Source organism: Stenella coeruleoalba (assembly GCF_951394435.1).
Source record: "Stenella coeruleoalba genome assembly, chromosome: 19".
NCBI lineage: Eukaryota > Metazoa > Chordata > Mammalia > Artiodactyla > Delphinidae > Stenella > Stenella coeruleoalba.
The window spans coordinates 32,222,290-32,244,515 of NC_137165.1; the positions used below are offsets into that span (position 1 = coordinate 32,222,290).

The following is a 22,226-nucleotide window of genomic DNA, read 5'->3' on the forward strand; positions in this document are numbered from 1 at the left end:
TCTTTCAAGCCTCTCCTTCCCTCCCCCTCAATTGCCTTGAAGTCTCTGCTGTTTGTCAGAGATTTGCAGACTCATGGGGTTTTTCTTTGTTGTTCTTGTTTTCTCATCATTCCATTGTGATACTAAGAAACTAAGAAGCTTAATGAAAAAATAAAATGCTTATGTTGTTAAAAAAAAAAAAAAAGAAAATGGGGTTGAAATTTCAAGGTAGATGTCAGTATCAAGGTTAGAAGTGTTTTTTTAATAAACTGCTGGTTCCTGAAGAGTTCACTCACTGAAGACGGTTTTGGTTGTTATTCACAAAAAAGGAGAGACATGAGGTCACTTGTGGGAGAAATCTCGCCCTAGGTTTACGTTATAGTGGGAGATTAAGAGTAGTACCTCTTTTGCAGCGGGTGGGGAGAGGTGTTAGGTGTATTCTCCCTCTAAATAAGCCAGATTCTCAACAGGTCGTTTCCTGTATGTGTCAATAACTATTTAAACTTCATGAGAGTGTTAACTTAGTATTTGAAAGAGGTTGTATCCTCTAATGTATTTCACACCTAATGCATATTTGAATATGCCTTGTCTTTGACTTCTTTTTTTTTTTTAGTACTGGATACTTTGCTAGAAATGCATTTGGTTTTGTTACCATTTAGACATGTCCAAATCAGGAATTTAAATCTAACTATAAAAGTTCAGTTGTGTTAAAAATATATGTTAAAAAATTGTTCCCCTGTGCTAATTATATTGTCACCAAATAAAATGTGCAAACACCGTGTGGTGATAGGCTTATTGCTAGATGTCTTGCCTAAGCATGTCGAGCATGCATGTGCTTATTGCTTTAAATGATGTATGAAGTAACATAATCACTGTTACAGTTCTGGCCTTCAGCCCTGCATGGTTTTTGTTGGCTGTTTAGGCAGGACCCTTCTCAGGGTGACTGTCATGGTGAAATTGAGACAGGCAGAAGTGCCCCCACAAAATTCATTCAAAGTAGAATGAATTATGTTGCTAGAGTAGGGAGACTGGGGTGTGATCATCCTACGATGCTAACAGTTTCTCCCACCTCCTTGCCCCCCACCCCTGCTCCTTTTTGTTTTCTTCTGTAGGTCAGCCCCAGTTGATGCTGACAGCAGGACCCAGTGTTGCAGTCCCTCCCCAGGCACCTTTTGGTTATGGTTATACTGCACCACCCTATGGGCAGCCACAGCCTGGCTTTGGGTACAGCATGTGAGACGGAAAGCTGATCCTGTAGTCGCCTATTTTCATACCGAAACATCGTCTCTACCCGCTTCTCAGTTTATAACGGGGGAAAACAGGCACATGTTCTTGTAACCTTTATTTCATGAAGGACTACTTTTTGTTTCTAACTGTAAACTTGGATCACGTATGTTAAAAGCTTATTTCACATTCCACATCATTTTAGAATTTATTTTCAAAGGGGAATAGTTTCAGTGTTTTATTCACTTGGGCTTTTTTTCTTCCCCCTCATTCTTTGAAGAAGTGCTTAATATTCAATCTGTTGTGAAGAACCTGATTTGCACTCCGTAGTGTTTAAAGAAAAAAAAAAAACTCTAATATTGAATCTCTTAAATTTAGTGTATGTAAACAGCTTACAGTATGTATTGTCTAAATGCATTTAAATCTCTTTTATTCAAAGAAAAGCTAAAGCAGAAATATTGGTATGTGACCATGCAAGACTGTCAATGCCAACAAAGACAACACTAATCAGCATATCCTACACTGGATTGCAGTGCTCTCCAAATTGTTTGAAAAATGCATTACAGACAACTTGCCTGACTTTTAAATGAGCGTAAAAGGCCCTCTAACCTATGCAGGTTTCCTCATTACACATATAGAAAATGCTAGTGTGGTTTTGCTCACTTCATATGTAACAGGTGCCCTTACGTTGTGCTGTATCCTGTGCTTTTTTTGTGGGACCATTCCATTCAGGAACAAAGAGCACCATGATTCCAATCTGTGTGTATTTACTAACCCTTCCCTGAGGTTTGTGTATGTTGGATATTGTGGTGTTTTAGATCACTGAGTGTACAGAAGAAAGAATTCAAACAAAATATTGCTGTTCTTCAGTTTTGTTTGTGGAATTTGAAATTACTCATTTAAAATAAATTACTGGACTGTGGAAATAACATGTAGAATGGCAGTTTTACTTAAATATCTCTCAAACTTAAACCAAAAGAACCATTTCATATTGGATACTGAGGCAGTATAGGAAGGCATGAGAGCAAAAGTGGAATGAAGATTGGGACGTGTGAAAACACTGCATTACACTGCGTGCACTCCAGTAGTTAATAAGGTACATGCAGTTGTCTAAAGAACCAGTCAGTGCTGAAGTGGGCTACACTTCTACTACCTCCATCATTTTAACCAAGGGGGCACTTTAGGTGTTTATCTAAGTATTTCATTTATGAAGAGATCATGGATGTTAAATTATATTGAAGTAAGACTATACAAGCATGTAGTTAACATGCTGTTCTTCAGCATGAATTGTAAAGGCCCCCAAATTGTGGGTATTTTAAGTTGATTTCTTTTAAACCAGTGTTTGAATTCAAGTTTTTTTGCTTATGGCTGAGAATGTTACTCTAAGTTCATTTCACTGTTAATTCTCAATAGTTAGAGCCCCCTAACCTAGCTTTGTATTGTTCTGTAACTCTAGGTCAAGCCATTGACCATAAACTCCACAGAATGTTTTTTTAAAACTTAGAACTCCTGCTTTTCCCCACCTTCACCTCCTCCCAACCCCCCAATCTTCCTATAGGAAATTATAGTATTAGTTGAAAAAATCCCTTTTCCTTCCTTGGCTTGTCATAGGGAAAACACCTTGCTGCTCAGGTCCTGGGCATCCTGTTGTTTCTCCTGGATCTCAGCCCCCTTCCTTCATCTTTGTCAAAATCAAGAGATTTTTCTCTTTTCCCTTCCCATTTAATAGAAACAAGTTAAAATACTTTAGTAAAGGTTTTCTTACAGCATACTTAAAGAGTTTTGTTTGTTTGTTTTTTGAAGCCTTGTTTTAATCTGGTGTCTGATACTGAGTTGCCCCTAAAAACCATCCATAATGGGCTACAGTAGAAAGGGAAACTGATGCAGGATATAACTTAGGTTCAAATTGAGAGCAAGCTGAACTTCTGAGCTTGTTCCTTCACCTGTAAGTTAACACTATGAGTAATTTTCAGGATTATTTGTAGGAGTATGTTTAAATTACAAAACACCTAGCTCAATACTGGGCAGTAGTAAGTGCTATACAGTAAGAGACAATGAATTGGTAATAAACTGTAATTTAAGGGATCTTCCCTAACTTTCCTCTGAATAGGATGATGGTCGATGGTCTGGGAGAAGGAACTAAAAACAAAACCAAGAGTACTAAGAGTTCTTTACCACTCTCTAAAGGTAACTGAAACAGGAGGGAAAAAGGGGAAAGAGATTCATAGGAAACTTTTCAGGAGGTAAACAGTTATCTGCCTCCCTAGGAAGAACGCTTCTTCCTCTTCCTCCCTAGTATCCAAATATAGACATTATACCAAAAAAAAAATCTGATAATTGTTGACAGTCATTTCAACAGACATTGGTACAATAGCAAGAGACTGATGATCTCCAAGTAGGGCTGCTTTAATTTTCCATAAATTGATTTAGTCATGCAGATATTCTCACTGTCATGCAGGGGTCCCCAACACCTGGGGACCTGTTAGGAATGGGGCCTCACAGCAGGAGGTGAGCAGTGGGTGAGAGAGTGAAGCTTCACCTGTATTTACAGCCACTCCCCATTGCTCGCATTACCACCTGAACTCCACCTCCTGTCAGATCAGAAGCAGCATTAGATTCTCATAGGAGCATGAACCCTACTGTGAACTGTGCATGCAAGGGATCTAGGTTGCGTGTTCCTTGTGAGAATCTAATGCCTGATGATCTGAGGTGGAGCTGAGACAGTGATGCCAGCGCTGGGGAGCGGCTGCAAGTACAGATTATCATTAGCAGAGAGGTTTGACTGCAGACTCTCATCAAAACCCTATGAGTGGCAAGTGACAACAAGCTCAGGGCTCCCAGTGATTCTGCATTATAGAGAGCTGTATAATTATTTCATTATATATTACAATATAATAATAAAGTGCACAATAAATGTAATGTGTGTGAATCATCCCAAAACCACCCCCTGCCCCCACCCCAGTCCGTTTAAAAATTATCTTCCATGAAACCAGTCCCTCATGCCAAAAAGGTTGGGGACCGCTGCTGTAGCGGTTCTCAAACTTCTTCTTAGGATCCTTTTTATACTCAAATTACTGAAGATCCCAAAGAGCTCTAGTTTATGTGGGGTTTTATCTATTCATACTTACTGTATTTTAGTAGTTAAAACAATTTTTTTAAACTATTAACCATTTAAATATGACTAATAAACTCATTGAACGTTAACGTAAGCAATAATGAATTAACCATATTTCCCCAACCAAAAGTGAAGCAAGAAGAATGGCATTGTACTATTTTTTACAAGTCTCTTTAAAGTTTGTTGTAACAGAAGACTGCTGGACTCTCAAAACTACTTCTGCATTCAATCTGTTATGTTTTGAAGTATATGAAGAAAATCTGGCCTCATACAGATATTTAATAAGGAAAGGAAGGAGTATTTTAATAGCTTTTCCAGATACTTGTGGTTAGTTGAAATGTGGACTCTTTTTGTAGTTATATCTGCCAAACATCCAGGTCTGGTTAACTAGATTTTGTCAGTTCTTGCAAGTAAAAATGTTTGATGACAAAAGCAGCTAGTTCAGCTCAGGACTCAGCCACAAGTGTTTTTCCTCAAGATGACAGTCACACTTCAGTGTGCACCAGAAGCGTTTGATGTTACATAAAATATAAAAACAAACAGTCAAGGATCAAATTTAATAATTTTTTACTGCTTCTTCAAGGACATGAAGTGAAATTTTTTAAACTAAGTGTAGGGCAATGAAAACTACAATGACAACTGGTACAGGTAGGTGCCCCTGCCTTGATTTGTGAAAGGTGCCAGCAGTATTACCCACCATTGCTTTTTTATCATCACTGCCAATGTCAAAACAGTGGAAAAGGAAAAGAATGTCTTAGTATTAGGAAAATTGTTTTGACCCCCTGCAAGTGTCTTAGAGACCCCAAGGGCTCTGCAGAGTATACTTTGTGAACCATAAGATTATGAACCCTATAAAATAAATATGAAAGTACAGGTGAGCTAGAAAACAAACATGATGTTTCCATAACTACCAGAATTTGTGTACTATTCATCCTAGTAGATATGCCATGATTTATTAAAATAATACTTGTATCAGCCACGGCAGACCATCCTGTTGGGAATGCACTTTTGAACCTAGAACCATCAGTCTCTGAGGCAAGCCTCAGAAATTACCGAAGCCAGAATCATACATTTAGGATTGGGTTCTTTTCAACTCAGTTACATGCTGTTGCATCACTTTCCAATCCAGTATAAACATTCTATTTAGAAACAGTTGCTATTGTAGCATCCTTCACAGTTGCAATTTCTTCTGTGCTGTCAGATGCCAGTGTAAACTATAAAACTGACAAAATAGAACCTTTAAGACTGGCTGCAGTAGTCTTTAGTGTTCTGCCCAGACTCCACTGACCTTGGAGCTTGCGGTTGTGCTATATTACTGCCTATGTTGAAGTTAACTGCTAACTAATGCTAATTGCTGAAGTTAACCATGGAGAGCTGCAGTCACTTAACATGTGCCTGTTACCAAAATTCTCCCTGACATCATCATAGTTCTTAGGGATATACTGAAATTAGAAATCCTGTCAGGATCCCTTTTTGCAAAAAAGCAGTCAAGAAGCTATGTGGCTCTTGGGAGCTGGAACCTTCATATTCTGGGCAGCTGGTATAACGTAATTATTGGAATCATGTCATGCTAAGTGTATAACGATCAAAAGGGAAATAAGGTGCCCTTAAATAATTGTCCAGTTCTTAAGTTCTAGGTAAAGAAATAGTGGGATGTTGGGCTAAGCTACATGCACTTTACAATTACCATAAATTCTTACGTGGGCCCATTATCACCTTCAAGGTCCATACAAGTCACTTCGCAAGTTTCAATGCCTTCATTGTTAGGAAAGGGGGGAACTAAGGAGATGTAGGACCACTGCTGAGAAACTTTAGCCAGTGTGGGTTAGGGAGTGAACATGAAACACAGCACGGGTGGGTTATATCAGTGCTATAAAACCTCAGCTTTAAGACAAAGTTAGATTTTAAACCCATGATCTATTAATAATATAGGCAGTCATACAAAAACTGAAGGCAGGAAAAACAAACTACAGTTTGCACCTAATGGTAGTACCCCTGACCCCTGATCCTCCAAGGTGGGTAATAGAAGAGCTATTAACACACAAAGGGACCAAACCACACATAGGAAATGCTGTTTCCCACCTCGTAATCAATTTTATTGTGACCTTTGCCTCTCATCTTAAATATTTCTTGTTTCAGCACCCATCTCTTGAACCACCAGGAGTATTTATTAACCAAACTTTTGTTTTTTTTTCAGCCCAAGATAACTGTGTAACCAGGCCAAGTACATGATAGAAGAACACAGGAATGGATTTTCATCTCAAGAATACATAAGTTGGGGGAAGAAACTCAGCTTTTATTGTTAGAATTTGACAGTTTCAAACCCTTGTGGTGGTGGGATGACCATCATCATACAATATTCCACCTAGTAAAGTTTTAGGTGGCCAGTGACCTTATCAATTAGGTCTACTGGTCCTGGCCCAATTCCTAGAACAGTTCGAGAGCCTGGTGCAATCTGAGTACGTCCTGCATCTTCGATTAAACTTACAGTCAGTCCCAGAATTTCTGCATGGGTCAATAATTCAACTAGAGTTTTTTCATCAGGAGCTCTGACCACCACTTTGGGCTGGCCACAGTTTTCCCATTGTTTGAGTAATTCAGGGTTTCTCCTTCGAATTTGCTTGTAGGCAGAAACAGCAGCATGAGAGCACTGGGCAGCCACTTTCCCTTTTCCCATCTTTAAGTCACTTCGAACCACAAGGATCATTTTGTACTCCCCACCCTCTCCTAAGATGCTTGCTTCTGTTCTGGTGTCAGTGTCTGTCTCGCTCACCGAGCTCTTGGGGATCATTCTAAAGCGTTCTCGGAGTCTCCAGCCCAGGCACATGCCACAAGCAATGCCGGCAGCCATGCTGAGTGCACCAGGATTAGTCAAATATTCCATAACCAAGGGTTTGGAGAGCATCTGAAAGGAAAAGAAAGTTGTCACTATCTAGCAGTGGAAAGTTACAGGCTTATCAGATAAAACATCCTGACAGTATATAAGCAGCAATATTTTAATTCATCCAGAAAAAAGGCAAAATATGTTTTGGATCTTAGGCATGTACTATTTTTTCTCCCCTGCGTACTAGAAAAGGTTCAATACAGGTGAAGCAGTTTAGGTCATTTTGAATCTCAATGTGAGGAGTACATCTCTTTCTTGGATACAACAAAGCTCCGTTCCTCAATTTTTGCTAAGTCTTGTGGAGAAAGGAAATGTTCTGTTTTACCAAGATGCCTAAAGGATCTAGAGAAACCAAGATTAACTCACTCTTTCTGGAATATAGTGAGTGCTTATTTACTTGTGTCTTCGTACTGCATTAATTCTTAATGGGGATGGTACCAACCCCTCAGAGAAGTTCCTGGTTGTCACAACAACGGGCCTGGAGTGAGGTGCACTGCTGACAGACATTTACTAGACCTTGGCATAGAATGCTAAAAGCCTTACATGTGAAGATTTGTCCCACTGGACATTACTGTAGATGAAAAACTATTAATGTCTGAGAGTAGAACCCAATTTCATTTTGCATACGAACACAAAGTATTTTTTGCATAGTTTTAACACTCAATTTACCAGTAGTATAACTATCATATAAATCAAAGGAAGATAATCCTTTATCCTTATTATGTTAGAAATTCCTATTACCCCAGCAAAGCTGTTCATGGTATTTGAATCATCAATAAAGCACTTATATCAGTCTACATTTGAGACTGTTGGATTCATGACGCTTCAGTGTATAGGCACAAACAGTCATCAGTTTCTTCTAGTGGAATAAATAGTATCTAAGCATTTATACATTGAAATACATGGGGCCATCATGTTTGTAGAACTTACAAGTGGTGCCCTTGGAATTGTACAGTGCATAATCTGTGTGGCATAGATGGCAGTCCTGGAAATACATATTTTACCATAAAGTCCTTTTTTATTCTCTTTTTAGTTAAAATTAGAACATATTAATGTTTTTGAAATTATATGGTAGGCAAAGTATGCAATGTTATCAAATATTTTAAAATGAGAATATAGGGAATCAAACTTTTTGAGATGTAATTCACATACTACAAAATTCACCTTTTTAGCATACAATTCAGTGTTTTTTAATATATCTACAATGTTGTACAACCATCACCACTATCTAATTCCACAACATTTTCACTGCCCCAAAAAGAAACCCCTACACCCATTAGTAGTCCCTTCCCATTTCTCCCTCACCCAGTCTCTGGTAACCACTAATCTACTTTGTCTTTATGGATTTGCCTATTCTGGACATTCATATAAATCAAACCATACAATATGTGGCCTTTTGTTTCAGGCTTCTATCATCCAGCATGATATTTTCAAGGTTCATCCACACTGTAGCATGTATCAATACTTCATTCCTTTTTTTTTTAAATTTATTTATTTGTTTTTGGCTGTGTTGGGTCTTCGTTTCTGCGCGAGGGCTTCCTCTAGTTGCGGCAAGTGGGGGCCACTCTTCATCGCGGTGCGCGGGCCTCTCACTGTCGCGGCCTCTCGTTGCGGAGCACAGGCTCCAGACGCGCAGCCTCAGTAGTTGTGGCTCACAGGCCCAGTTGCTCTGCAGCATGTGGGATCCTCCCAGACCAGGGCTCGAACCCGTGTCCCCTGCATTGGCAGGCAGATTCTCAACCACTGCGCCACCAAGGAAGCCCCTTCATTCCTTTTTTTACTGATGAATAATATTCCATTGTATGGGTATACCACATATTATTTATCTGTTCATCAGTTGATGGACATCTGGGTTGTTTCTACCTTTTGGCTACTATTAATAATGCTGCTATAAATACAAGTTTTTGTGTGGACATTTGTTTTCACTTGTCTTGGGCTTATACCTAGAAGTCTCACTGCTGGGTCATACAGCAACTCTGTAACTTTGAGGACCTGCCAAACTATTATCTAAAATGGCTATATCATTTTACATTCGTTGCAAGTGACTTTATTTTTTTAAAAACTGTGTGTTGGGCCTGGTAGGGTTGAGAGCGCTTCTCTAGTGCCTTATGACTGAAGTCTCTAATTCAGAAACAAAAAAACCAATGCCTTTGCAAACAGATCTTCATATAAGTCATGGCTGTCTCCAGATCTCAAAGAAGGATTGGGAGGATTATGAGATAAATTGGGCTAACAGACCTTCAGTAATTGTTAGAGAATGATGGAGTACACTTAATATCTGAAGGAAAAGAAAATGACTATAAATTCTTTTGTCTCCAAACTATAAAAATATAATTTAACACATTACACTGCTATACTATGTATCTTGCTTTTCTAAGTCAAACGTACAGTTAATAAAAAAGTGAAACAACCCAATGTCCCCACATTTGCAATGTCAAATTCAAACCCTGCCCTCCCCAGAACAAAACTAATTTCCCTGAAATTGCTACTTAATGTTATAAAACCTGTATCTCCACTTCCTTGGAGTCCATCAGAATCCTTTACTATTCAGTTACTTTCTGAACACCTACCAAAAAATCTCTGCATTTTATAGTAGTTCATGCATCTCCTTCTCTAGTTGGATCCTGTCTGGAGCTACCTGTTTTTTTTTTTAAATGGTTCAATTTCTCCATATCCTCACTAACACTTGTTATTTTCTTTCTTTCTTTCTTTTTTAAAATTTATTTATTTTTGGCTGGGTTGGGTCTTTGTTGCTGCGCACGGGCTTCCTCTAGTTGCGCAAGCAGGGGGCTACTCTTCACTGTGGTGCATAGGCTTCTCATTGCGGTGGCTCCTCTATGTTGTGGAGCATGGGCTCTATGTGCGTGGGCTTCAGCAGTTGTAGCACACGGGCTCAGTAGTTGTGGCTCGTGGGCTCTAGAGCGCAGGCTCAGTAGCTGTGGTGCACGGGCTTAGGTGCTCCGTGGCGTGTGGGATCTTCCCCGACCAGGGCTCAAACCCGTGTCCCCTGCATTGGCAGGCGGATTCTTAACCACTGCACCACCAGGGAAGTCCCTGGAGCTGCCTTCTTAAATGGCCAACTTTTACAGATACAGAGGCAGGAATACCAGGACAATGTGGTGAGGAACGTATTTCCAGAAGCTGAGAGCACTCTGAGACAGTCCATTAGTTTTGGGAAAAAACTAATGTGGGGTAGTTGTGGGGCAGAAGGTAGTTTGAGGCGGGGTCAAGAAAGAGAAACAAAGTGAAAGCAAAGCAGAAAGATAAAGCAACAGATACAAGGGGCTGTGAAGAAAAAGGAAAGGTTTTTTTTTTTCCCTCTTAGGATGGAAAGATGAGTATATACAAATGTTGAACATATTTATATGTTAATGGATGGACCCAGAGAAAAGGTAGGTAGATGCTCAAGATAGGGAAAGAATAATTAATAATACAAAGCAGTAGGTGGGAGGCACCTAAGTCCCTGTGAAGAGATTTGGTCTTGGAAAGAAGGGACACCTTTCCCAATGTGACAGGTTTAGATGCAGGTAGGGCTGTGGATTTGGAAGCAGGAAATTGTTTCTTGGAGTTATTTTGTACAAAAGTCAAAGTTGAGAAGAGGAAGACTGAAATAAAAGTTACAGCAAAACACAGCAGGATTGCAGAGGAACATTGAAAACATGGTTAGGATTAGTAATGATTTTATAACGGTACCATACCTACCAGTTATGATCTTCTCCAGCAGTACTTAGCAGCCTGAGTATAGGTAAAAATATAGAAGAGATGACTTCATACTTCACAGAGAAAATAGAAGCCAGAAGACTAAAACCACATAACCTCTGCCTCCAAACATATAAACTAAATCTGCTGTACCTATATTCTTCCTTCATCCTCCCCATCTACGACAGATAGTTGGATTTATCCAAGTTTGAATTCTACTAAGAGTAAGCACCAAGATAAGGGGCATAAGGGAATTTAGGGTGAAGGCAAGAATGTTTGAAATGATAAGCCATGAAATCCACATTCTTATAAAATGATTTAAGGACAGGAAGGTGACAGAGGATATGCACATGCTATTAAGAAAAGGTATGATGGAAGTAAGCTGGAAAGGCAGATGGCTGTGGTTAGAGAGAGATGTCTGGGGTTTTGAGTTTGGAAATGGAACATTATAACGTGATGGAAAGTCCCGAGTGTAGCTACAGAAATAGGTTATCTGAATTATAGTCAGAAGTGTGTCATTAAGCTCATCTGCTTTCTTAATTCTTTTATTTTTATGATATATTGCCTCCTTCCTCCCACAAATATTAACTGGTTCTGCTCTAGGATCTGGGGGAATACAGGAGCACACAAAGGAGAAAAAGTCCCTTCTCTCATGGAGCTTATGTTCTGGTAGTGGTTTAGAGATGACTCAGTCCTAATTTTGAATTTCTTTCATTTTATTTTAAGAAAACTTCATGTTGTCATAGCTCAAAGCTTCAGTGGTACTTTGAATGTATTGTGTCATTTGATCCACATAACTGTAAGAAGTTAGCATTAATTCTATATATTGAAAATGAGGAAACTGAGGCAAAGAGAAGTTAAAAAAAACCCAAATGTTTGCTGACTTCCTATGTACCAGACACATACCTTGTGAGACTAGGAATACGGTGAACAATACAGGCCACTGCCAGTTGTTCAGAGATGAGTGGAGGAGAAGACAAATAATTACATGGCTGGTAAATGTTATGAAAAGGCATTAGGGAGAACTTCCTTGGTGGTCCAGTGGTTAAGAATCTGCCTTCCAGGACTTCCCTGGTGGTGCAGTGGTTAAGAATCTGCCTGCCAATGCAGGAGACATGGGTTCGATCCCTGGTCTGGGAAGATCCTACATGCCAAGGAGCAACTACACCCGTGTGCCACAACTACTGAGCCTGTGCTCTAGAGCCCTTGAGCCACAACTCCTAAGCCCACGCACCACAACCACTGAAGCCCATGCACCTAGAGCCCGTGCTCCACAACAAGAGAAGCCACCACAATGAGAAGCCTGCGCACTGCAACGGAGAGGAGCCCCTGCTCACCACAACTAGAGAAAGCTGGCGTGCAGCAACGAAGACCCAACGCAGCCAAAAAACAAAAAAACAAACAAAAAAAAGAGTCTGCCTTCTAATGCAGGGGACACAGGTTCGATACTTGGTTGGGGAACTAAGATCCCACATGCTGCGGGGCAACTAAGCCTGCGTGCTGCAACTACTGAGCCCACGTACCGCAACTACAGACCTTACGTGCTCTGGAGCCCACATACTATAACTAGAGAGCCTGTGAGCCGCAACTACTGAGCCCTCGTGCCACAACTAGAGATCCCGTGCATAACAACTACAGAGAAGCCCGTATGCCGCAACGAAGAACCTGCGCACTGCAATGAAAGATCCCACGTGCCGCAACTAAGACCTGACACAGCCATAAATAAATAAATACATACATAAATATTTTTTTAAAAAAAGGTGTTGGGGAGTACATAAAGTGCTTTAGCTCAGTGTAGGAGGTCAGGGAAGGCCTCGTCAAAGAAATATTTAAAATGCAACAAAGGATCAGTAAGAAGATAGAAGGATGGAAGATCATTTCAGGCAGAAAGAACACCAAGTGGGCAGGCCAGAGGAGAGAAATACAATATGTCAAATGACCTGAAAGCAGTCCAGACTGCTGGAAGGTGGAGAGAAAGAGCTGCAGAGAACAAAGTGAGAAAGAAGGGCAGATCACAGAAGGCCTTGTAAGCCATGTTAGATGGTTTGGAATTTACCTTAAGGACAATGAGAAGCTGCTGCAGGGAAATGATTTTTGTTTTCTAAGAGATCACCTGGGACTTCAGTATAAAGAATGAATTAGAAGCTGGTAAGAACAGATACAGGGGATTGATCAGGAGGCTGCTATAATGTAATCATAGTAACAGTTAATAATTGCTAAATTAGGTTTTATATTAGGTGTACATTAGGTATTGACACTCTACATGAATTGTCTCCTTCAATGTTCCCAACAGTCCTTTAAGGTAAATACAGATTATCCCCATTTTTTTCAGACGTGAAAATTGGGGTACAGAGAATATAAGTAGCTCACCCAAGTTCACAAAGCTAGTAAATGGTAGCCTGACTCCAGAGCCTGTGTTCTTAACACTACTCTGTTGCCTTTCCCAGTAGTCTAGATGAGATGACAGTCACTCAGAGAAGAGTAGTGACAATGGGAAAGGAAAGAAGTGGCTGAGGCACACCTGTATGATTTGGTGACTCACTGGAAGTCTGATGATAAAAGAAAGGGAGAAGTTTAGAATGACACCTAGATTTGAACAAATGGAGATTGCAAGTATACTATTTACTGATGAAGGGATTCTGGTGAAAGAGAAGGTTTGAAAGTAAAAGATACTAAAATCAGTTTTAGATATATTACGTCTGGTTTGACCAAAAGACATCCTGGTTGAGATGTCCAGGAAAAAAAAAAAAGATATATCATTTAAGAGGTCAGAAGATAAGCTTAGGCTAGAAATACATATTTAAAAGAAATTAATATGTAACTGAGATTACTGAAGTGATGAAAGTGGGTAAGGCCACTGGGTCAAGTATATCGAGGGAAGAAATGGCTAAACAGAACCTTGAGGAAACAAGCATTTAGGGATAAAAGGAGAATGACAAGGAATGACCATCATAAATGGTTAAGTCATCAGCACCTAGTTTCAGTCCTCTTTCACTGGTGTGCCTAAAATGGTGACAGGGCTGTACTGACATGGTACTTTAAGGCTCTAGACGCCTTTGCAGCCACAAAAAAAGAAAATAAAATTTAATTCTTACTAGAACCCACATCATCTCATAATGCATCTATCATTGAGTTACTACATGATGCTTACATATCAGCAGGACTTCTCTCTGATAATCTAACAACCAGACTACAAATACAACAAATATTCAATTATATATATATATATATATAAATACACACACACACACACACACACACACACACACACACACACACACACACAAACTTCTATGTCAAGAATTAGAAGGATTCTCTGCACCAATTTCTAGGTTGCAAAATAACCAAATATCCCACATACCAGACTCAGGTACTATCTGGAGAAAGGAACTACACATGAGTATATGTTGAACATACTCGTCTAAAAGGTCATGATGGAAAGTTTCGCATTTTCTCAGCTTTATTTAAAAACAGATATACCAGTAAGAGTCATCATAAACAGAAAGCAGAAAAAGTTCCAGAAATAACCAAGCTTGTTTATCACTTCTGTCCCATATCTTATGAGGTCTCTAATTCTAAAATGTTGAAATTAATACTAGCATCTCTATTCTTTACGATGTTCTAATCTCCTATCAGCCTGATCAGATCAACATCTAACTCCTGTAAAAAGTGTTTCAGCCTGTCCCCTTTTCTGCATATCTATTATAAACATGTATCAATAAACCCAGTGCTTGAGACTAAGGTAAAAATAACTATCTTAGTCTCATAGACAATCCCGGGCAATGACGGCACTGCCAAAAGAACATGTCCTATAAAACCCTCCTCTTGGTGCCTTCTAATTTCTCAGCCAGATTAAACCTCTTTCACCAATGCTCATGATTCCATTACCTTCTGAGGCATGCTACCCCCATTTATCCTGTTCCACTGGCTACCGCTCCTTGGCCTTTTCCAACCTAAAAATCCTTCCTCTTTGACCCTTAAACCACTGCCTCACTTTTCCTCTTCCCTTCATCTCTAAACTTCTTCAGTTACCTGTCTCCCTTCCCCACTCAACTGAAACTGCTAAGGAATCAGACACCAGTTAATTGCCAAACGCAGCTGCCTCTTTTTAGGCCTCATCTTGAGTTTTCTGCACCACTCACTGACAACTTTTCTTTAAGCTTTCTTCCCTTGAATTCTCTAACCCAACGTTCACCCTAGTATCATCCTATCTTTCTGATACCTTTTTTCCAGTCTCTTTTTCTGGTTGTATGTCCTCTGTTGTCTCCTGCTGTATGTATTATCCAAGCTTACACATTTGGGCCTCTCTTCAGTCTGTACCTACGTTGTCCTATACAGCAACCATTAGCCAAACGTAGTCATTTAAACTTAAATTAAAACTAAATGAAAATTCAGTTCTTCAGTTACATTTAACAATATTTCAAGTGCTCAATAGCTCAACAGCTTAAAAGTGGCTAGCTGCCACTCTATGAGTTAGCGAGATATGGAACATTTCCATGACTGCAGAAAGTTCTATTGAACAGGGCTGGTTTATATACTCTCTTTCCATTCAATCAATTAATCAAGCAATATTTACTGAGGGCCTATTGTGCACAGTTCTGGACCCTGGAGAAGAGCACTGAACAATCTAGTAGGAGGAGATAGACAATAAATAGTTTGTGAAATGAAGAATCTCACTCATTCCTGAATTAACAAATGCTGAGGATTCCTAGAGCGTCTCCCTGGGCACCACACTTGAACTTCCAACTTCTGCTAGATTTTACCACTTAGATGTCTATGAAGTGGTCTAAACTGTGTCCTACACTGAACTCAGTATCTTCCCTTCCCTCTCAAACTTCCTGTAATCTTTCCATATTTGGTTCACTTGTGCCCTAGTTCATCCTAGTCCATCTGCCATTATAATTAATTGTACTTCTAAAGCACAAATCTGATCCTGTAATTTCTCTGCTCGAAAATCACTGGATAAAAGCCTAAGGAATAAGGAAACCAAGTCCCCCTAAAACTGAGTCCCTTACCGAGTTTATGATTAATCTCTCTAACCAAAACTTTATCCCTTTTCTTGTCCGCGGTGACCTCAACCCTGCACTAACTGAATACTAACCAACCAGAGTTGATGACTAAAATTGTTGTCAATAACACTGTCAATACACTAAAACTGCTGTTGTAGATATCATCTACCACTCAGGTTGTTTCTCCAGGGCAAGATGAGCTAACAGACCTCGAGCCATAGACCACCTGGCCAGAGAATCATAAACCAGAGACATCCTGACTCCTGAAACTACAATTAAGGAAAGTCACAGAAATGTTACAAGATGATTAATTCCAGCCTCTTTGTTCTTCCCCTTTAAAAAAACCCCTAACTCAAACACCAAGTTGGAGTGGATTTGAAGCTTGTCTCCCACTCCCTTGCTTGGGGCCCTGCAATAAAGACTGTGCTTTCTTTCACCACAACCCGGTGTCAGTACCCTTTGGGTACCCGTTTGCTACCCGTTGGGTGAGTGGACCCAAGTTCGGTGGGGTAACAATAAAACATAAATCCCTTTGCAGGAATTCAAAGAACTACGCAATTTGGTTTCAACCTACTTTATCCTCCTCTCCTGCTACACAGTGTACTGTTCAGCCACACCAAATGGCTAGGTATTTTCAAGCAGCAATCTCTCCCTGAAATAATTTTCTCCAATTAAACACACAAAAAATCCTCTTCACCCATGAAGGTGTAGTTCAAACCAAACCTGTCTCTTAAGTCTTTACCACCCCCCAGTCAGTCTTAATTATTTACTTTCCAGAGCCGCTGTAACAATAACACATAACCACTGTAGAGCATAATTCTCAACGTCTAGTACAGTGCCTGGGATTGTTAACGTATTAAATACTCCTTTAGACATTATGTCTGTGTGACACAAGGAGGCAATTTTTCGATCATATTCTTGGAGGCCTTTTCTTTCCTCGTAGGACTCAACAACTTGCTACGCTGTGGGTACTCAATAAATACTCAGCAGAGTGTGAGGCCTGCTCGGTATTTTCTCACATTCGGAACGAATCCATCAATGCTGCCTCAATGGAGGCGTTGCCTGGGAACTAGAAATTCTGGGTCCTTCCCCTCCCCAGCAGCTTGGTCCTTTCTTCCAAAAGACTACTGGCCGAACCGGAACAGTGGCTCCGGCGGCCACTGGGCGGAAGACAGTTTACGAAGAAGATGAAAGGGTAAGGGGGTGGTTATAAAATTAGATAGGAAGAAACATTCCAATTGGAGACAAAATGAAGAACATCCCCCTACCTGTGAGAGGCTGACCTACCTAGAAAACCTCTCCTCCAACTCAGCAGCGGCTTTGCGTTCCTCACTTGTGGGTAACAGACCCTTCTCTCGCGCGAGTTACCCCTTCCGGGGTTCCTTGACAACAAGTTCCGGATCAAGAACCGCGAACAGAACAGTCATTCTTCCTCTCGCCCCGCCCACAAGTCCCTAACCCACACTCGAACTGAAATCCCGCGACTGTCAGCTGAGGGGGTCGAAAGGAGGGGGGAACGTTTTTCTTCTGGAGGCGGTCTCCCGGAGGGGAAACGGACCGGAAGTGACGTAAGCTAGTTCCGGTTGGCCGGAGCCCTGCGGCGGGTGTGAGAGTCAGTCGTGAGCCGCTTCCAGGATCCGAGATCAGGAGATCCGGAGAAGCCGGAGTCAGAGCGGGTAGGTAAGCGAGAGCGGGGAATTGGGGACGGACGCCTGAGGCTATCCTCAGAGCTTGGCTTCTTCTGCACTTAGACGGTGCAGATCTAGGGCACCGTGATTTTGACTTCAAGCAGTGCTTTAGAGCGCTGCTGACTGTCTCAGTCTGGCAGTAGATATTTGGGACACCTCCCCGTGGTTGGCCACCCGTACTGGACTCCCAACCATTCCCTCTCATCAAGGCGAACTTGGAAGCCGTTCTGAGCTTCTGTAGAGTACCCATCTCCTCTTCCTCTCTGGGTGTCTAGGACCTTAGAGTAAACGAGGAAGGTCTTCCTTGCTGATGACCAAGCTGTTTCTCAGCATTTGTCCGTTGGTTTCTTGCCCCCCCCCACCCCGCCAACCACTAGCACATGATTCTGTTTTGTAACCATTTCTAAACAAAATTCAGACGTGCAAGTGCCTTCTAAAGCGTTGGTGGCCAAGGGAATGGGGCCTTCCCTCCGTAGATCTCTTGCAGAGGACCTTCACGTTATTTCCCACTACTTTCATGAAGAATAGCGTTCTCTGCCTTTTCCAAATCCCTGACCCCCTGAATTTCTTTACAGTGGAGGTATTTGCAATAAAACATGAAGGTTAGCTTAATCTCTAAACTTTCAGTAAGCCGTATGTGACCCTGTGTCACGCTGCTTAAGATTACTTGTGACCTCCAGTAAGTTTTGCACTGTTGTCTTTTGTTTTCCTGCAAATTCATGCAAAACTCTCATATAGGCTCTGGCACTGTTTACCTGTCTTGATAACATAGCTCCTTTTCCTAACTTTAATGTCTTTCAGTTCTCCTTTGGGGCTTGTCAGAAATTCTGTAGACAGATTGCACTGATCCTTTGGAGAAGTTCGTACAAGTATTTCTAATGTTGTAATGATAGAGAATTTAATGTTCTGCTACTACCTGTTAATTGTATTATCATTAGCCCTGATTTTCGTTGTGTATTCTTAGCATAAATGATGATAGTAAGAAACTGCTATTTACTAGGCAACATTTTATGCATTATAGATTATTTTTTTATTGACCTTTGGAAGAGGTGGTGGTACCCAGACAAATGTGGCCAATTTGTGTACGTGTGAAATGACTTTACAGTAGAAATCTTTTATATTTTACTTATTTGCCTGTATTATTTTAAAACACTGGAGCATTTTTTTTCCTTTGAGGAATATATCCTACTTGATTAATATAGTTTAATTCCTTGATTCACAGTCCAGAATAACCAAGTTTCTGAAATACTTCAGTAAATGTTTTAATACCTTTTAGCAATTTAATGCTTTAGAGCTAGTTTAATCAATTTGTTGTTTATTTACATATTGTTCTTATTTTTGAGTTAGAAATTTTTTTCACACTTGTCTTTGAAGTGAGGCAAAAAATTTTTGAAATGTGGAATTATATAAATTAGATGTTACTATTTTTAACAGCTGGTAAATTTGCTTTTTTACTTTATAACTGCCACACCTGGTCTTATATTCTTTTTGTTCAGTCCAGTTATCCAGGGACTGATTATCCAAACTTTCTCACTTTCCAACTTCTTCCTGCCTTTGGCTTGAATTACCAGTTTTTAGGATTGCAAACATCATTAAACTTTAAATCAGAAGACCTAGATTGGAATCTTGGTTCCAACACTTACTGAGCATAGGTTGGCAAGTTACCTAACTTTCTGAGCTGATCTGAATTGTGTTGATTAAAGTACTGCTCACTTCATAGGATTTTTACAGCGATGAAGGGAGATAGTAAATGTGAAATCACTATGTAAATGAAAATATGGTGATATTGTCATTTTACTCTGAAAGCAGGAAATATATCAGTGCAGAATACTGTTACTTTGCATCATTTCAAAATTTGATGTTTTATATTAAGTGTGTTATTTATCTGAAATTTGTCACACACTTTTCTGAGATGATCTTTGCCCTCCTTTTGAACGCAATAAAAGCTAATCAGGAATAGTTTGAAACTGTAATCCACTGTATTAGTCACCTTGGTTTATAAGTAGGTGACTTCAGAATGAGTTTAGTTTTGCATTTGGGAGTTTAAATTTGATCCTTTTTGGCCATCAGGTATTGTTACTTAAGAATTTCCACGTGCAGAGGAAGTTGAACTTTTGGGCACTTACATATAGTTAACTAAAGCCTTACTTATATTATTTCACTGAAACCTATTGAAAGCAATATTTAGAATTAGAAGCAACCTCTGTGAACACAGAGTTAGATTCTTCTCATCTAACAGAGGAGAAAATTAGGGCCCAGAAACAATCAGTAATTGGCTTGCCTGAGGTCATATGGCTTAGGTAGCGCCAGAGCCTGAACTGGAACTGAGGTCCCAAGTGTTCTTTCTTTCTGCTAAGGTTGTCTCCAGGCATCTTTATTTGGTTTCGCAGTATTTCTTGGTTTGCATGAAAATGGTTTTCTTATGTATTAAAGGGATCTGTATGTGTATGTACATTTTTTTCCCTTTTTACCTGATTTTCAGTCTTGTAAATTCTAGGAAAACAAAAACTATGCTTGGCAAAATTTGTGGTGGAATGGAATAAGGATAGAAAAAAGTTAGTTCTGTTCTTCAGAATAGTTATTCTGAGTTCATGCTTCATTACTATCAGGTATCAAGGTGTCTTCTTTCTGGCAAGTGGAAAAGACAGAGGATCTTTGTAACACATGTCTCTACTGAGTGAGTGTCATTGCTAATGATAGGAGGAAACTATAATAATTTCTTTGCTCCTGATAAAAAATTTTCCCAAGCTGTTTGTAATTTTAATATAATTATTTCATTCTAGGTAAATAGCCACTGTAGAAGAGTTTATTTTTTGTCTTGGTGAGAATCCTTTTGCTTCCATTGATTTCACAAAACTTGTTTAGTCTCTGACTATAATTTAAAGAGTTTGTCAGTGTTCCAGAAATAAAAAAATCTTCTTAGTAGGTCACCGTGGTGTTTTCTCTTGTTCTAGAGGTTCATTAATAAAACCTTGGTCTTTATAGATTTTCCTGGAAGGACTACGTAGATAGTGTTAAGAGCCTAGGCTATGAATTTAGATTGCCTTAGTTCAAATTCCAGGTCTACTACTGTGCAACCCTTGGGCTAGTCTAGTTACTTAACCTCTTATTATCTCAGTTTCCTCCTAGATATTGAAGTTAGTACACACCTTTATTGTTAGGGTTAAGTGAATAGATTTAAGTAAAGCATTTAGAACAGTGCCTGGCATATAGTTAACCATGATTGTTGTGTCATCATTATCATATGGCCTACTGAGCAGTTACTAAGAACTTTTTCCAGCCCTCTTTCGAAAGCATATCTTTGTGTTCCTGCTTACTTGATTATTGTTTGCTCATTATTAATGAAGTTTCAGTAAATATATATATGTATATATTCACATTTCGTGAATGTTTTACAACATATGCGGGATTCTTAACCAAATGAGTCATTCTTGTAGGCCATTATCTCAACCTTTTTGTGTTATTAACAGTTTACATTATATGTGTAAGCCACAACACAGAATTTGAGAATTGAAATTTGGGGGTTTGATATTTAACAATGTCTTCTAGCACTTACTTTCTTTGCATGAGCAGATTATTTTGCAGTGATATCTATTGTCATATTTATCTGTTCATTCATCCAATCAGTGAACAAACATCTTGTGTCTTAAGCCTTTTACCAGGTTCTGGGAAAAACAGTGGGGAACAAAAACTAATAGATATTTTAGTTAGGAGCCTGACAGAGAGAAAAAAATAATACAAAAATGAAAGAATAAGGGCTTCCCTGATGGCGCAGTGGTTGGGAGTCCGCCTGCTAATGCAGGGGACACGGGTTCGTGCCCTGGTCTGGGAGGATCCCACATGCCGCGGAGCGGCTGGGCCCATGAGCCATGGCTGCTGAGCCTGCGCATCCGGAGCCTGTGCTCCACAACGGGAGAGGCCACAACAGTGAGAGGCCTGCGTACCACAAAAAAAAAAAAAAAGGAAGAATAAGCACAGTGTCATAAATATTATGAAGGAAACAATCAAGGGTCTGAGAGAGATTTAATGTGGATATATGCTTGTTTAAGACTCTAGTATCGTACACCTAGAATATAGTGACATGAGATGAGATAAGAAACATTCATGGTCCAAGTTATGTAGAACTTTGCAGGCCATGAAAATGAGTTTGGATTTGATTTTGAGTGTAATTAGGAAGTCATTCTACAGTTACAAGTAGAGTAGTATGATTTATAAGTAGTTTACTCTTGCTCATGTGTGAAGGATGAATTGAAGGGGACAAGAGTAGAAATGGAGAGAGACGTTAGGAGTCCATTGAGTAGTCCAAGCGAGAGATGAAAATGGCCTGGACCAGAGTGGTGGCAAAAAAGTGGAGAGCAGTGGGTGGATACTACATATATCTGGAACAGGATTGGTCCTGGATTAGATGTGAGGTGTAAGGAATTGAGAAGAGTCAAGGATGGCTGTGCCTCTGGATTCAGTAACTTGGTGGATGGTTGTGCCAAGTAGTGGGAGAGGGAAGGTTTTGGGAGGGCCAGGTTTGTTACAGGAAGAGGGCTGGGGAGGGAGAAAAAAGCGCGTGTTGAATTTGAGGTGCCTGGGAATCATCTAAGTGCTGCTATTAGGTGTTCCAATCTAGAGGTCAGGAC

General features: G+C 40.0%; 3 protein-coding genes across 6 annotated transcripts in view; 2 read left to right on the top strand and 1 right to left on the bottom strand.

Moving 5' to 3' along the window:
- The window catches only part of CLTC (clathrin heavy chain), a 61,840-nt gene extending 58,981 nt beyond the window's left edge, over positions 1-2,859 (top strand). The window contains exon 33 of one of the 2 annotated variants that reach the window (XM_079905172.1): positions 1,092-2,859. In XM_079905172.1, the coding sequence (XP_079761298.1) occupies positions 1,092-1,216 (125 nt within the window). In that variant the 3' untranslated portion in view covers positions 1,217-2,859. The remainder of the gene's footprint in view (positions 1-1,091) is intronic. The other variant, XM_079905173.1, reaches the window with a different exon arrangement.
- A 1,669-nt stretch (positions 2,860-4,528) lies between these two features.
- Positions 4,529-17,274, bottom strand: PTRH2 (peptidyl-tRNA hydrolase 2). 2 transcript variants are annotated; one of them, XM_079905710.1, is made up of 2 exons: positions 17,198-17,274; positions 4,529-7,223 (listed from the first exon to the last, which is right to left on the bottom strand). In XM_079905710.1, the coding sequence occupies exon 2, from the start codon at positions 7,221-7,223 to the stop codon at positions 6,684-6,686; it is 540 nt and encodes a 179-aa protein (XP_079761836.1). In that variant the 5' UTR covers positions 17,198-17,274; the 3' UTR covers positions 4,529-6,683. The 2 variants fall into 2 exon arrangements, with proteins under 2 accessions (XP_079761836.1, XP_079761837.1); XM_079905711.1 differs by having other exon boundaries at positions 17,179-17,266.
- Positions 17,275-17,468: 194 nt separating this feature from the next.
- VMP1 (vacuole membrane protein 1) overlaps positions 17,469-22,226 on the top strand; it is a 128,531-nt gene continuing 123,773 nt past the window's right edge. Inside the window, exon 1 of one of the 2 annotated variants that reach the window (XM_079905408.1) lies at positions 17,469-17,590. The gene's annotated coding sequence lies outside the window, so the exon portion shown is untranslated. The remainder of the gene's footprint in view (positions 17,591-22,226) is intronic. The other variant, XM_079905407.1, reaches the window with a different exon arrangement.